The following is a 17,558-nucleotide window of genomic DNA, read 5'->3' on the forward strand; positions in this document are numbered from 1 at the left end:
ATCAACATCCCCCGCCTGCCCGAGATCCGCGCCAAATTTTAGTTACGCACCAAATTACATACAATTTCAAATTGGTTGTTGTGTTAATCAGGCTTTTTTTGCGGTGATGAGCTACTGCAACTTCGTCAATCATCCGGACAATGTGCAGTTCCGGCTGGCGGGGGGACTGACTCTGGTGCTGACTGCTGTGGCCTACAAACTAATGCTGTCCAACACCCTTCCCACCATCTCCTACTTGACACTTGTAGTTAGTGAAGAAAGAATATATTTTTCTCCATAAGCATTATCAATAAAACATTTATATTTAACAATTAATCTTAATCAATCTAATGTTACTCGGAGAGGATCGACAACGGGACGGTTTGGTCCGCTAATGTCTTCCCTTGTTGGCTCATTCAAAAAAGCACAAAATATTCCGACCGCAGCAGAAGCGGATCTAGGATTCTCGAAAGACAGAAAGAAAGAAAGAAAAGTTCGTTCTGCAAACCAAATCAAATCTTACGCAAATAATATCAAAGATTATACAGTTTTACAATGGAACGGATCGACAAAAAGCTGTTTTCGTGCCCAGCAATTGTCTAGCTTGGATAGTTTGAATTCTAAAAAACAATTATTGACAAAACTGTTAACTGCAATCCAATATTGACAAAACTGTTGACTGCAAAAAAATTAAAATTCAATTTTTTTATCATACATTGTGCAAAAAAATATAAGTGGGAAACATGTTGGAAAAAAATAGTTTGGTTTTTCGAGTTTTTATAAAAAAATCACAGTAACTTAAAAGTCAGAAAAAGATTTATGATTTTATATTCGAACAACTTTTCAACTCAAAACAAGTCTTCAGTCCCTAAATAGAAATGATAAAATTTTCAAATTTTCTGATTCATTAAAATTTCAGAAAAATCGTTATTCTATACAAACAAAAAATTACGAGGTTCTATTTCTAACGTTGAAACCGTAGTCTCCCACAATTGGCAAGGAGCATCTAACCACATAGTTTGTGAACCAAAAGTCGATGAAAAAAATAACGCAAAAAATCTCATAAGTTATGCAAATTTTTCTAAAAATTGAAAATAAAAAATTTAAAAAAGCATTCAAATTTTTTCCGGTATACAAAAAATTTTTGTTAAGAAAAATTTGTACAAAAATTTTGCTTCTTTTTCTATTGAAAGTTTATTTTCGAAATAAATCATTGTTACGAAGTATATAATACCCTTAAATTTTTGTATGAAAAACTTTTTTGACAGGAAGAGACTTTTTTGATAGATTAACTGGTAACAATTCAAATTAACTCAAGTTAAATAAAACTTTTGTTTTTCTGTTAGCGAGGAAGCAAGTTTTTCATTTACTTTTGCAACAAAAAGGGGTATAAAGGCACGGAAATGATTTTTTGAAGCTAAACAGTGAAATTAGAAAAAACATCGTGAAACTGGTTCTATATTAGCAAACTTAAATGGATAATGAAATGGTTAAAGTATTCAATGGAAAAATGCAAAAGAACTAACTTTGGTACAGAATTGTGAGGCCTCACATGAAATGTCATTGTAATGCCTCACTAATTTTTTTTATCGAACTTCTAAATATGGTGAAAGCCACAAATATTATCAACTGTTGTGCCCAGACTATTACAGATTATTACAAAACTTAGGATAATACACAAAAATATTGAAGACAACTTTAAGGTTAGAAGCACTTCTGCGTAGTTTTAATTTTTATAACTATCGTCGTGAAAATTCTAAAACAAGGGGATGCGGCAATTCTTTGACTTATTGTTCCGGCTTTGTATTCTGGTGAGTTTTAGTTTTTTCCCTCTTTTTTTGCTTTTTCTTTTTGTTTTCCATGCAAAATCAGGTACCACAAATAATCATCGGAAGGGGTCGAGTGATATAATATATTAGAGCCTTTTCAGAGAGATTCGGTATACATTAAAAATTCCAAAAAGTTTTCCCACTGTCTAGAAAAACCTGTTTGAAACTTTTGAGTTTTCTTCATAATTCGAGCGAATAAATAAGATTGCCATAGCTTATTTTAATGGCTTCAAAGCTTGCAATAGCTGATTTTACACCCTAGCAACCTAGTTGTAATCAAGGAATGTATTTTTTTTCAGTATTATAGCGCACATTTAGAATCAAAAACTTCAAAAATTCAAAAAACGGCAGAAAAAAATTGATTTTTTTAAATTTTCTAGTCATTTTCTTCAAAAATTGTTCTCCATTTTGTGTGTTTTACTAAAACTGTCGAAAATTCTTAGGTTTTAATTTTTCGTTAAGATCATTTTATCACACCAAGCCAAAAAAAATGACCCGAGTTTGAAAGAAAATTTAGCGCAAATTATAAGGCAGTGGTAAATTATACTGCACTACAAAATCGTATAAAATTGAATTGAATCAAGCTAACAGATCAGGGGCGGATCTAGGATTTTCTTGAGGGGATGCGGATATTCAAAAAATTTTGAAAATTTTGTCGACCTGTTTCTTTTAGGTCGACCAAATTGATTTTTCGAGCTCTCCCGAAGCACTAAAAAGTCCCTGTTTTGGACTACTTTTTTGCGCCCCAATTTCTGAAAAAATTGGCCAAAAAGGCATTTTTAAGCACTTTTGAAAAATTTTGACACCTCAAAAAATTATATATTGGCGCCTAAGGCGCCTTTGGTAAAGTTATAGGGTCCGTCACCAAAAATGATATCTCAAAATAGTACAAAGGGAGGACCCTTTGGGTTGGCAGGGGGTCGAATCCCTGAGGGGGGGGGGGGGGGAGCAAACGCCTTCTTCTTAAATCCGCCCCCTGTGACAGATCATATTAACCCCGTGTGCGGTCAAAACTTCATTTACTGAATTTTTTGAGACTCGATAATGGCAATTGTCAGCATCAGGTCAGTAGGCAGTTTTGATGGTGCGAAACTAAGTTTTTGCTTCAACTTTTGAAGAAAGTACGGAATGGTTATGCTTGGGATGGTTTTTTAATTCGTTTAATTTTGAATTTTATCCTTATTTTACACCTTATAAACGATTGTGATGTCCGAAGCTGCAATTTTTTTATGTAAAGTTATGAGGGCTTCAAAATTTGGCCTATTTGGGATCATTAACCCGCGATGTATTGCGGTCTAATCACACGCGAAACGCCGAGAGAAATCGTTGCAAGTTGAGTTGAGGCAAATCTTTTGTCCTTATTTGAGTAAAAGACGCTAAATTTGTCCATTTGGATTTTTCATAGCGCGTGGGGAAATAAAATGAAGACAAAAATATCAAAAATTGGCTTTTTTTCATTTTTTGATTATTTTATCATTTCTTTAACCAAATTTTTTAAATTGGGGGTAAAGTGCAGTCGGAACATTGATATACGAGCAGTTTTGTCTCTATTGCTTTTTCGGCCAAATTGATAAACATATGTTCAATTTTCTAGAAATTTCAATTAATTGATTCAATAGTTTGTTTTACGAAAACGAACTTGACAAATAATCTACTTTGTTTTTTGCTTCTTTGCTTCAGCGCTCAAAAAATGAACCGACAATTTTTGAACATTGCTTGAAATTAATTTTCTCAGTACACTGTAGATACTACTGTAAATAAAAAACCATGTGTTTAAAATTGTAATATTTAGGATAAGTATGTATTGACGCAGATCTTCCTGCTGACAGTTTTGGTTGTGGGGTTCGCCATCCTCCATCTCTTCTACCGACACTTCAAATACACCATCGACTTCACAATTGAGCCTGTGAACTGCAGCCAGATGTTCCACTACTGGGCTCCAGAAGACTCGTGCGAGCTGCAGGCATTCGCCAACTTCACCGACCTGCTCACTATCGGAGTTCACGGAAGCATGCAGCTCATTTCCAGCCTCTACTTCATGGCAGTCGCGTTCCAGAAGGTGTTTTTCGGTTCCATCAAAAGCAGCCTGGTCTGTAAAGACAGTTTTTAAGGCGGCAGAAAACATGCGAGGAAGTAGCGAATATTTTAATTACTATGTTGTAACATCTTTGCATGCCATTCGAAAGGTCGCCAAGTGGAGGCTCAGGTCGTGAAGCAAAATTTTTCAGTTCAAAAAAATAATCTAACACAGAGGCGAAGCTAAGCTTCTTAAACACTAGCGAAAACACGACCAAAAATCAGCTCTATAAAGTGCAATAAGAAACAGCAGAAACAAGCCTCGAATTATTACCAAATAATGAAAACCACATAATGAAAACTTATTTGCGTGCAGTTAGGTTAGAAAAAAAGTTCGTACTAATACACTAACGCTTGCAAGTGTAAAAATGCATATAGAACATAAATATGGGCACAACATCAATTCTCTTTCCTATGTTGCTCCTTTCACCCCAGAGTTTCGCAACATTTGCGGTGCAAAATTATGTGCCAATGTTTAGGCGTGGGAAAAATTGACAGCAAAAAACAGTGACATTTTTAATATTCTTCAAAAGCTTCAAGATATTTCAAAAATAGTGACAATTCAGCCATTCGCTAACACACCCTAGATTCATGGGAGCTCATTTGATTGACTAAAATTAGGGGAAGAAATAATTTTTTAAAAAATGAGAAAAATCTTTTTTCAATTTTTTCTGCAATTATATACAACCAAAATTTAGAGTTTTTATACTATAGCTAGACTAAAATTCTAAGATAAAAAACGTTCGTGTGACTTACATGGGAATGAAAATTTTTTCAATTGTAGTAAAGAAAATTTAAATCACCAAAAAGTCCGAAAAGGTTTTCAGCCGGCAAAAATAGGCAGCCAATTTATAGGCCGTTAGTTTTTTTTTCAAGAGGAAATCTTTTAGCTTGCCAAAATAACAGTTCCTGGTCAGATTCGAACCCGGTACTTTGGTCGCCCTAATGTGGACTTTACAATTGTGCCAAACGTGCATCATAAAATGCTAAAATTTGATATATTTTCAATTAAGTTTGTGAAAACGGTGAAATCAATACTGTAAATTTCCAACGATACTGAACAACTGAACTCGTAACTCAATAATACTTCAACTGTTTCAGATGTCAAATGATTCACTTATTCTGTTGAAAATTTTTTAAATCTGGAACAAGACTATGTTCGCATTTTATACCTTTTGCTAATTCCAAGCAAAATAATTCACTGAATTTGGCCAAGCTGAGATTGTTACAACTTCGTGTTGTTGTTTAGCTAAGAGCAATATCTTGCCGAATCTAAGCGTCTAAGAATTGAATTGCCATCACTGAAATTTTTATTATTCGTTGTAATTGTTTAAATTTTTTTGAAATTCTTTTAAACCTGGAATGGCTCGGAAATATTCCAGTTCTTCATCAACCCATCAAAAATCGTTTTAAGCATTCAAATATGAAATGTTTCCTCATTTTAACATATTTTAGCTTAACCTGGAATAATAAAATTCATTTTATTTCAGACAAACAAAAATTAGTTTTATCTAGCGCTTCCATGATAAGAAAAATTTTTGCATAAAAAATTTTAACAAAAAAAAAAAAAAAAAAAACGTATTTATTAAACTAAACTTTTTTTCAAGTTTTTTTGTTGTTTTGTATCTGATTATGATAAATTTATAAACGTGCTCAGCTTCCTATAATCACACTACGCGCAAAATGGCAAAAATTTAAATAGAAAGGAGAAACTTTTTTTATTCAGGTTTAATTATAGCTTAAATTTTTACCTTGCATATGTGTTTCCTTACACATGTAGTTTTGTTGCTGACAATGTTCTTTCTCTTGTTATAAAAAGATGCTTTCATTGAGCTGCGATCAAACTCTTTTTAGATTTTCAGCACTTTTTGTTCAGAATGGTAAGTCGCGCCGAAAAAAAGACAAATAAGTGATCAGATTACATGCTATTGGTAGTTAATACCAAATTCTTTTTATGGTTTTTGATCTATTTGTTTTCACTGACCTGTTTGAGTCCATTAACCATCTCATTTCTTATTCTTCTTCTTCTTGTTGTTCAGAGCAGGAAGAGTGCCACGAGTTTGATGCAGCAGGAGCAGCACTACAAGCAGTTCCTGAGAGAGTGCAAGGAGCTGAGAGACCGGATGTGGAAGCAGAACATCATACTCCCCGCCCCCAGCCACACGTACAACAGTGTGCGGGGAACGGGCAAAGCCACCATGGTAAGACTCAAATATACAGAAAGATAGATAGATAGAAAGAAAGAAAGAAAGAAAGAAAGAAAGAAAGAGAAAGATTTTACTAGTCCAAAGTTATTTGGTTTTAAGTTCAGAAACAATACAGAAGATAATCAAATTAAATAACTTGGAGTGGATAGACAAAATGCTATTTGTTAAGACTCAGTGATGATTCAGTCTTAATTTTCCGGAAAAAAACCGAGAAATAATTCTTATCTACTTTTAAGAGCAGTCGGAACACAAACTTATGAGACTCAGTAATTAATTGTTCACAATATAAACCTGACTTGTGAACCACAAAGGAATTTAAAAATCTTCAGTTCCCTTGTGGTTAACAAGTCAGGTTTATTTTGTGAATACTTGGTTACTGAAAATAAGCAGTTAATAGTGGCTAGAAAATAAGGTCAAGTGTGGACTTTTTTTCAAGACAAATCACAGGTACGTGTCGAGAAGGTAAAACGATCGTCGAGCAATTGTTAATTCCGAGATAAATATACAGTAACTTAATCTTGCAAAGTTAGCATCAAGAGTGGTTAGAAACAATATCCAAGGGTGACAGACAGATCCAAGGACAAACACCTGCTAATCAATTAGTCTAGCACCAAGAGTGAACAATTGATTGACAGCTTTGGAAATGAACTAAATTACTCAATACGACACTTCTCCTTCGATAATGAAAACTTTAGTTAAGTAGAAATAATTTTGCAGGTTTACTTTAATGACCGAAATAGATGGTTAGAAAAATAGGTGGTTGATTGATTGCAGATAGTTGAAAAGAATTACTAGCTTCATGTTACAGTATACAACTCAGGCTTTAAAATGACGACTTTTTGTTAATAACTAAAGGATCACTGATAGTGATAACGATTGAGTTTTAAGCCAGTAGTGACTCACCCTCTCCCTGGGTTAGAACAGTTTAACAAAGTTTGAAGTTTCTAGGATTCGACGATCAATTTTTTCCTTCCTTGTTCTGATTGATAAAATCAATCATTACGCCCCCCATTTTGGTGACCGCCGTTCTTTTCCGCCCACTTCTTCTAGACGTTGTGGATGATGTCTCGTCTTGGCTGTCCCCCTGGCTACTGTAAGAGACCAGCCTAGCTTTCCTGGATGAGGCTCCCTTTTTCTTTCCGGTGGTTATTGGGTTTGTTGGGTCTTGCACCCCTGGATTCTCCGTTACTTGCACCCCTGGATTTGGAGCATCCAACTCGCCGCCTAGTGCCGGAATGGTGTCCTGGTCGGTTTCAGCTTCGGCCTCTGGTATTGCTGTTGCTGAGCGTTCTACTTGAGTGGTCGTTGCTTGCTGTTGAGTACGTTTTACCGAGATAATCGGTAGATCCTCGCTGTCCTCCGATTCAGAGTAAGTTTCTTCGAATCGGCGCCCGGTCCTCTCCCGTTTCTTTTCCGCAGTCCGCTTGGTCCATCGGTCCTTCACTTCGCGCGGAGTTGGCGGTGGTAGTGTTGTTTGAGTAGCCCGTTTTTTCGCTTCGATCACTGGTACCGGTAGTACGGATTTGGCTGCGGTTCTTGATTTCTTCTTTGGTATGGGTTTCGTGGCCACTCCCGATTTCCTAAGCACAACTCCATTATCTAACGTCAGTGTATGTGCACTTTCCGATCTAATATTAGAATGAACTGGTCTATACCTTTTTAAGTTTTTGTTTCCAGTGCGCTGAAACAACGATCCGGATGGTCCCGGTTGCCCTGCGGGATTTGAACTTTTCCGTATCGACGGTTCGTCGTCTTGATTTCCAGCTTGATCCACAGTAAGGCGTCGTGCATGGGTTCTGTTTTTAATGTCATAGTCGAGATCTGATCGTACACCCCAGTTTGTGTCGGCTGGATGGGGCATATCTTGCGCACTAGGATCGGCGTCATCTAAACAAGCATTTTTCGTTTTTATTACCCGTGACCAATCCAGATTCTGCAGCGATGGTTTTTTAGTAAGATTCCGTAAAACGGTGTTTGCTTCTCTACCATGATGAGCTTCAAAAGGCGAAATTCTAAGTGTTGAGTTTTTTGAGAATCTGAGAGCACCAAGGGCCCGTTCGACCATTTTCTCCAAGGGTTCAGGATTTTTTTCGTGAGCGAAAGTAAGGATTGAATTCTTAAGACTTCCAATGGTACGCTCGACACACCCGGTTGCCCGATGGTCGTTTACAGGTGATTTAATGATTTCAATGCCTTCCCCATTACAAAAAGCTTTTACCGCATTTGACATGAAATTAGTTCCCTGATCGATATGGATTTTCCGAGGCACCCCGTGGTTTGATATATAACTCTTCAAGAATTTCAATATTTTGTCCGAGCGATTATTTCCACAGATCATTGCCGATGGCCAACGAGAGAACCGGTCGACCGCTACGAGCACATATTTAGAGGATACATTTAAGTAATTGATGGGACCCCAAAAATCTAATTGGACAGATTCATTCGGTTCTTTTGGTTCTGGTACAGATCCCAGTTGATTTTTTCCTATTAACGTCTTTAAGTTCTTACCGGCTGCAGTACATTCAGGGCACCCCTCGGCAATGGAGGCTATTGAGCGGTAGATGTAGGGATACCAGATGTCCTTTGTGGCATCGAACATATTTGACTTTCCGTGATGGTACGCGTGTATTCTGTTATTGATTGCTGACTGGAGGTTAATTGGGATTGCTAATTTATCGTCCATCCAAACTACATTTTCCCGCACTGAGAAATCATTGACGAATTGAGCGTGATAGCGGCTCATTCGAGTAACTTTGTCATGAATTTCCGGATCTTGTGTAACAATGAGATCGCGAATAGCGCTCAGTTGGGGGTCCGATACATAATTTGATTCTATGAATTTTAAGTTAAACAGGTCAGGTAATGCAGTAGTTTTATTAACGATCTTACAATTTCGCGGTATAATTGACATACAGACAAGGTTAGGGTCCACTGGTGGTACTGTTTCTCCTTTGAATTCCGAGGGTAACGAGAGAGTTGTATTTGTGCGTATCGATCTTGTCTCTTTTGTAATGGCTTCTAGTGATACATTTGAGGGCAATTCTTCGATTTCGTCGCTACTACTATTTAGGCTTTGATGCTGTTTGAGAAAATTCTGCCATTTGCGCGTGTTTCGGTCCATGTTGTTATTCGGTTTAAAATTTTGAGGGATGGATGTAAGAATATTCTGATTTTGAAGATTGGATTTGGATAATTTTGAACAACTGTGTTCTGAATGAATAATAGCCCTAACTAATCCAGTGCGCATATCGCTTAGCCGTCGGCTTAAAACACGTGGTTGCATCTGATTGGTTGATTTCCGCTTACATGTTTTGCCGCCCTCTACCGAATCGTTATATGACGAAACTTCCAGTCTATTTATAGAAAGCTTTTTATTCGCTGTACAACTTTGTCCCTTGGATGTATTAGGTCCCCTGGATGTATTAAAGCCAAGCGCGGTGCGAATTAGGTTGATCTTTGCCACCGTGAACATATTATCATACGTACTAATTGGCGTTGCTTCTTTACTTGGATGCCGTGATAAATAGTCCGCCAAACCAATTTTAGCCCCCGGTTTATGCTCAATTTGAAAATCAAAGGGAATTAGTCGATCTAACCAGCGAGTTAAACGACTAAATATCGTCTTATTTTTCTTGTTATTACCGTTCAAAAGGGATATCAGGGCTTTATGATCGGTAACGATCAAAAAACTTCGGCCCAGTATGTAATTTCTAAAGTATTCAGCCCCCCACACAACTGCCAACATTTCCAATTCGTTTGTTGAGTATTTCTTTTCCGCCTCGTTAAGGTATCGCGACGCGAACGAAATTGGGCGCCATCCTTCTGGTCCCAACTGTTCCAACACCGCGCCGAGCCCATTATGGCTTGCATCGCACACTATGCGAATGTCCTTGTGGATATCAAAGTGCCGTAATTCAACAATGTTTGAAACTTGTTTCTTCAGATTTTCGAACCCGTTCTGACATTCAGGTGTCCAAATGTATTCGTTATTTTTGCTTAATAGGGGCCGCAGCGGTGCCGATGATTCGGCCAATGCCGGTAGATACTTATGCAAGCTATGTATCGACCCCATAAACGATTTTAATTGCGACAAAGTCCGTGGCGGCGTCAGCGCTTCTATTGGTTCTGTTTTTCTAACCAATGGAGTAATTCCAGTCGGAGTTATTTTATGTCCTAGCCATTCGCATTCTCGTTGGGCGAATTTACATTTTGTCAATTTTAAAGACATATTTTCCCGATCCAGTTTCTTTAAAATTTTCTCCACCGTTGCTATGTGGTCTATTGCCGTTCCCTTGGTTACGACCAAAATATCATCGATAAACGTGTGCGCTTGCGGGTATTCGGCGAGTATACAATCCATTGCGCGTTGGAATTCCGCGGGCATTGTAGTGAGGCCATAGAATCCGGTTTTGAACCGGTATGTACCCGTCGAACGACCTCCAATTAGCGAAAAATTGCACTGGACGCTCGTCTCCGCATTTAGTGGCAATTGGCTATAAGCGTATGTTAAATCCATTGTTGTGAAATATACGTCTCCCTGTTTTTTTTCGCTAATCGTTTGCCCAACCGTGTCCATTAGTTCCTCGATATTCGGCATCTGGTATTTATTCTTATGCACTTGTTTATTTAGTTCCCTCGACTCTAGTGCCAATTTTACCGATCCATCCTTTTTTACGGTTATTACTATTGGGGACACAAAATATTTGTCCGAGCATTCAGATAATTTTTCGATATGACCCTGTTTCAATAATTTGTCAATTTCGGCATCCACTTTTTCTTGCAACGAAATCGGGACTCGACGCCCTTTCTGTTGTACTGGGGTGAGGTTTTCAAAAAATTCAGCTGCTACTTTGTAGTTTCTTATTTTCCCTACCCTCCTAAAAAGATTTGAAAACTGCTTACTGAAGTATGTTTGCCACGAATCCAACTCCCCCTCTGGTTCCTCTGGTTCCAGTGCGTCGTGACTGCCTTCTCCAATGGACATGATTTGGTCCCCCGGTGTTTGTTGCACCAACTGGAGTCCTAGTTGGGGCATCAGATCCCTTCCAATTATTGATGGTCGGTTCCCCCCGATCACTTTTATCCTTGCCTGGATCTTCCAACCGTTGGATTGGATTGTTACTGCCATTGTTCCAATCATCTGTAGGGGATTGTTTTCATAATCCCGAAAAGCATTATCCTCCTCCGTCAGATTGTCCAGTTTTACTCCTGATGTTCCCAATGTTTTCCGTAATTCCCCGATTGTAAAAATTGAGATTGGGGATCCGCTATCGATCCACACGCGAGTAGGTTTCCCATTGACTTTTATCGGCAATTGTGCCCCAGCAACTTTCAATTCTGTCACTCCTCTCCGTTTTATGGCCATGACCATATAGTCACCGTCAGAACTGCTGGAGTCCCACGAGTGCACCACTGGATTCTTAGTGACCCATCCAATGGAACTTGCGTGTTGTGATGCTTCTTCGTCCGCCGAATTTTCTAGTTGATGATCGTCCACATTCTCCCGTATCATTCCTACGGCTCCCTGTCCTCGTTGGTTTCCACGTTTGCCCCTGCAGGTTCTTTCGAAATGGCCTATTTTATGGCAAAAATTGCATGTAACCCCTTTTGCTGGGCATCTGTCCAAATGTTCCCTGGTGAAATTTTGCTGATCGCAATTATAACATTTGTTGTTATTTAGGGGATTCCTTCCTCGATACGATCCTCGGCCTTGGTAAGAGCCCCGGCCCCTTGAACGGTTGTTCCGGTAACCTCCCGGATTATTCCAACTGGTTCCGATTTTATTTGGATTCCTCCTGATGATGATCCAGGGGTCGCCGCTGGTCCCGTGGCAACGTATGAGGATGCATACTTGCTGCCCCTTTCGTACGAGAGAGCTATCCGGTACACTTCCTCAGGTGTTTTTGTCGATCTGCAGAGCTCTTTTTGTGCATCCCGATTGTTCATATTAACGATGAATACGTCTCTTAGTATTCGGTCCTCTAGTGTTCCAAAGTTGCACCGCGCTGCCAATCCGCTGAGTACGGAATGGAATTGCTCAAGACTTTCATTTATAAATTGCTTACGAGAAAGGAGTTGGTACGTTTCATATGTTTCGTTCCTTTCTTTCTTGAATTCCGCTTCCAGCGCGTCTATCATCCGTGGGTACCGAATCGTCTGAAGGTCCAGGTGTGGTCGTCGTTTGTGCAGTTCATCCTGCCCCTTCTCCCCCAAACACAAGTACAGGTTCGAAATTAACACCATTTCCGATTCCCGCCGATTTTTTCCGTCTACTTCCGCGGGCAAGTCAGTAATTTGTGCGGCTGTGAGATTTGCGGCGAAATAAAAATTCATTGGATTTAGCGAGTGTTTGGCGACCATTCCCCATTGGAATCTGTTGATCCAGAATTCCCACATCATTGGCGGTTCCGTGCATTTTGCTGGCCAAAATCCCGTGATGCCCAGTGGATTCTTTCCCCCACCTAATCCTGCTGTCTGCGCCATGTCGAGAAGGTAAAACGATCGTCGAGCAATTGTTAATTCCGAGATAAATATACAGTAACTTAATCTTGCAAAGTTAGCATCAAGAGTGGTTAGAAACAATATCCAAGGGTGACAGACAGATCCAAGGACAAACACCTGCTAATCAATTAGTCTAGCACCAAGAGTGAACAATTGATTGACAGCTTTGGAAATGAACTAAATTACTCAATACGACATACGACAAATAGTTTTCCTAAGGTATCGAGTATATCATCAGGTAAAAACTTTTTCAGCCTTGACTCGGATTTCAAAAGATATTTTTAGTGAAACAGAGCTTCAATCTAGTTTTTGAAGCTTTTTTTTGGTGTTTTTTCGTCAAAAAAAATCAGAAACTGTTTTGAAGATAAATTTTTGAAGTTTTCACTGGTCGAGGTCAAAAACTCGCGTCCAGACTTTAGCGACAAATTTTTGGCATGCCCAGACTTTTGCGACCGAAATAAGGCATGTCGAGACCTTCGCGACCAAAACTTGGCATTTCCAGACTTTTGCGACCAAAAACCAAAAAACACAGCCGCGACTTTCGCGAACAAGGCGGAGACGGCGCGACCAAACTCAGTCAATTCAAGACTTTTGCGACCGTGATGGAGACGGAGCGACATTCGCGACCAACGGAAAAACGGCGCGACTAAGAAAAATTCTCTCGCGGCTTTCATGAGATGGGGAGATGGAGCGACTTTCCAAACTTTTGTGACCCACGGCGCGACTCATGCCCAGACTTTGCAGACTCAAACTCTTGGCGCGACTATGCAATTTGGGTCTGAATTCAGATACGGCGCAACCCGCAAAAAAAGGAGATGAGTCTTCGACTTCGACCTGGGTTTCAACGGAAAAAATGTTTTCGTCATGAGTCGTGCAAAGAAAATTCTTGTTAACTACATCAATTAAAATTGTTCGTAACAGTTTTTATCACTTATTTTAGTTTTGTTTGAAAAATGTAAAGTCACTCAAAAAATATGACGGCTTAGCTAAAGCTGGATGTAATTGTGTCATGTTTTTGGAAGATGTTGAACTGATGCGAGATGAAATGCTTAATTTTCAAGAATAAGAAAATTTGGGTTTACCAAAAACCTTAGCGGTTTCTCTACTAAATTATAGGATTAGCCGCATAAGCAGGGAAGGTTTCTACTGACTTTTTTCATTTGATCTCAATGTCAGATTAATTACAATAAAAATGGAAAAATTCTGAAAAGCGAAAACATTTCAGAGACGGACTTTTCTACAGCCATACCGGTTTTTTTTACAAAAAAAGAAAGTTTTAGCCGCATAAGCAGGGAAGGTTTCTACTGACTTTTTTCATTTGATCTCAATGTCAGATTAATTACAATAAAAATGGAAAAATTCTGAAAAGCGAAAACATTTCAGAGACGGACTTTTCTACAGCCATACCGGTTTTTTTTTACAAAAAAAGAAAGTTTTTTTAATGATTTTTTTTGGAGAAAAAAGTTTCTAGAAAACGATCGAAGTTTTTAACAATTTTTTCAAACAAAAATATGAGCATAGCTGCTTTTCCAGTGAAAATCAAATGACCTAACTGTTCGACTGATCCCTGTAAGCAGGAAAAATGTTTCCAATTTGTTTTTTGACTAAAACATAAATCTCATATGTGACAGGATAGTTTTGGAGAAAGAAGTGTTTTGCGAAAACCGTGAAAATTTAGAAAGATGGAATTGTTCAAAATTTTAACACTTTTCCAACAAAAACCAGGGTTTCACCGCTGTCGTAGAGACAAAAATTGAAGGTTCTAAAAATTGGTCGTTTCAAAAATTTGACTATTCCGAAAGCCATAAATTTTGTTTCTAAAACTAAAAAAATTTAACCGTGCGTGCAGAAGTGATTTTCAAAACTCTTTTGTTTTGATTAAATTCTTGATACCAGATTTGTTAAATTAGTTTTGAGAAAAGTCAAGTTTTCTAAGACGCTCAAAATTTCAAAAAAATAAGTTTTCCGATAGCGTTAACTTTTTCTTTAAGTTTTGGGCATATCCGAGTATGCAGGGAGGCTTCGCACAACTTGTTTAGTTTGTTAAACTCTTGATATCAGATTTTACAGGGCGTGTCGGTGAGGTGTAATTTTGTGCGTAGCCGCTGAAACAGTTAAGTTTTCGTCGACCCTTCTTTCATTTAAATCCATAATCTCAGATTTTCCAGGTTTGTTTTTGAGAAAATGTAAAGTTATAAAACATGAGTCAAAACATACGGGAAAAAAAGAAGAATCTGATCAGTCAAAAAATTTCACAGAAACTGTCAAAATGTCAAAAAAGCCTTTTTGGCGGACATGAATACTGTGAAGAGCCAACTTAGGCGTAGCTGCTTAAGCAGCAAAGCTTTCCTTGACCTTTTCTTTCATTCAAAGCCAAAATCTCAGTTTTGATAGGGTCTTTTTTGAGAAAATGTAAAGAATAAGTAAACACTTTGGAAAAAAAATTCCCATACTTTTCCAAAGCAGCTATTTTCATCAAATACAAATGATAATAAATTTTTTTTCAGGCATGAGACTACTAGGTACACAAAGCGAAAGGAAACGCTAAAAAAATCGATTTTTTTTAAATTGAATAGTGTAAGATTACGCGCCAGCTAACATAAAACAGCGAGCTACCCTCTGGTCCATTTGATCAACTAAACTGACTTAAAAACAAAGTTCTTCAAAAGACATCCATCCAGTCCTTTCGCACTGTCGCATAACCGGTCAAAAACTGTTCAAGTTTTCAACTAATTTTGCTATGCCCGAAAATACCCGGAGGTTAAATATTTTGATTGACAAGCGCGCATATAACTCGCACCTATTTAGCTATGACTTACTATGACAGTTAAGCAAAAAAAAACATTTAAAGCATCTAGATTTGATATTAGATGAAAAACTTGATTTTTATTAAAAACTTAATAATTTACTAAAAAAACGAATCAATTGCAAGGCTAGCCGTAGCTACTAAAACATTACTGCAGAAAGTTGAAAGGTCGTATAATCATATGAATAGATTAATTCAGAGACATTTGAAAGTATACGAAACTTAGAAAAATAAGTACTAGTACAGCTTAAAAGAGTCAAACATTTATAAAACGAGAAAACAATCTGAGTGGAATAAAAAAGGAACACCCAGTATAACATCAGTAGTCGCATAAAAATGAAGAAATAGAGAAATCCTTGACAAAAAACACGTACGTCATAACTAAAAACAAACATTCGTTAAGTAATCAATTAAACAAAAGCTTTAATTAAATTTATTTACCCCATTGATGAAAATCAAACCGAACGTATCAGAAAAATTTTAGATGAGTTCAAGTAAAATTATTTAATAAATAGGTCAATGAACATCATTGGTGAATTACTCAGGTTAAAATTAAAATTTTACCAATAGTTTTATCTTATAACAACGTCAATTTTTGGCTTGAATATAAAATTTAAACCAAAACATTGCCATCAGGGTTCACAACGTAAATTTTTGGCTTGAATGTAAAATTTAAGCCAAAACACTGCCAACAGACAGTTCAAAAAGAGTCAACGAACGCAAGGAAACTGAAAAAAACTGACTTGTTTTTGAAACAATTTTCAATTTTCCAACAAAAAAATAGATGACCTTAAAGCTCTTTGAATTTCTAGAACAAAAATATATGACCTTACAGTTCTTTGAATTTCCAGAACAATTTATGATTGAAACTTTTTATGATAAATCAACTCAATTTGAGAAACCTGGAACAATAGTTAAAGTTTGTATTCCGCTGGGAAATCTGAACACTTAAATCCTTTTCCGAAATTAGAAGTAGATCGTTTTTCGTGACCTTTACACTTCTGTTGTTTGCTAGTGGAGTTTGCGTTCTTCGACTCTTAAATAGGTTTCCAGCTAGAAAAAGTGAGAAAAAACACTAAAGGCATCACTCGATAGGCTTAACCGACTTTTCATGATCTCTCGATATATTTCGAACAGTTGTTTGCTACTGATTAACAAACACACGAAAGCGAAATTATTAGTAAATCGAAAAGTGAGCAAAATCTTATCGAGCTCGCAATCATGGAGTTGTCTCATTTTTTTTCCAATTTCCTGTACTACATGACCAAAAAGTTTACATGCAACTCTTAACAAACAATAGCGTTTCTCTATAATGAACTAAACAGCTCGAATGTTGGTGCTTTTCCTCGAAGGGTTATTTTTTGTGCAGACACATTTGACAGTGGGAGACAGGAATGGAGGCACCGGTCTCGGATTCATGGGGGGTAGTCTCACTAACATCATGGACAGTCGCATGCACAACCCCGGCAGACACTCAACTCTCAATTACAGCAGCAACCAGCTCAAGAACTCAGACAAGCACAAGTTCGTGCAGGAGGACTAGCATAGCTGTAAGGTAATTGTAGTTATTCCGCCCAACATACCCCTAACATCACTAAGTAAACGGGTTGTTCTGACTATGTATTGGCAATATACACGATTTTAACCAATTAGATATGAGCATTTTCAATTCTATTTTCGTAACTTGAGATTCGACAATTTGGGCGGAATAAATAAAATGACCCGTCTGTTGCTGGGACATTGGCGCTAGATAAGCCTTAAACCCCTGTCATTATCCGTTACACCCCAAAAATCTTGAACAAATGTCTGGACATGATTTTTATGACGGGCAATTACGCGATTATTCGCAATGAAGAAAACGGAAGGTGGTTGATATTGTGAAGTCAACAAAAACATTTCCTATATACTGAAAAGCTTCAGATTTGGTTGAAAAATGATTCTGCCCATCGAATACAACTCAATTCGTCGCTAACTTTTACCTCAACTTAAATTACGTGCTTTAAAAACTAGCTTAAAACTATCAACTTTAAGAACATCGAAGTTATAGCGAGTCAGTACAACAGTGGCGAAAATTAAAAGTTGTCCAAGAGCGCCGAAAATAATTTTGAATACTGTATTTTCTCATGTTAAACAAAAAAGTTTTCCATGCGCGACAAAATA

The 17,558-nt window shown here is 37.6% G+C and overlaps 1 protein-coding gene across 1 annotated transcript; it reads left to right on the forward strand.

Moving 5' to 3' along the window:
- Positions 1–105: 105 nt before the first annotated feature.
- Positions 106–16,997, forward strand: LOC134846505 (uncharacterized). The gene is made up of 4 exons (XM_063863888.1): positions 106–247; positions 3,601–3,867; positions 5,924–6,085; positions 16,768–16,997. Exons 1-4 carry the CDS (start codon positions 107–109, stop codon positions 16,939–16,941), a joined length of 744 nt encoding a protein of 247 aa, XP_063719958.1. The 5' UTR covers position 106; the 3' UTR covers positions 16,942–16,997.
- Positions 16,998–17,558: the final 561 nt, after the last annotated feature.

This window comes from Symsagittifera roscoffensis, chromosome 5, assembly GCF_963678635.1.
Source record: "Symsagittifera roscoffensis chromosome 5, txSymRosc1.1, whole genome shotgun sequence".
Taxonomy (NCBI): domain Eukaryota; kingdom Metazoa; phylum Xenacoelomorpha; order Acoela; family Convolutidae; genus Symsagittifera; species Symsagittifera roscoffensis.

Bases quoted from the DNA above. Each gene is read 5' to 3' on its own strand.
- LOC134846505 (XM_063863888.1), top strand. From the start codon at position 107: ATGAGCTACTGCAACTTCGTCAATCATCCGGACAATGTGCAGTTCCGG. The intron at 248-3,600 runs GTTAGTGAAGAA...TGTAATATTTAG, and splicing joins TCTCCTACTTGACACTTGTA to GATAAGTATGTATTGACGCA. The intron at 6,086-16,767 runs GTAAGACTCAAA...TTTTTTGTGCAG, and splicing joins GAACGGGCAAAGCCACCATG to ACACATTTGACAGTGGGAGA.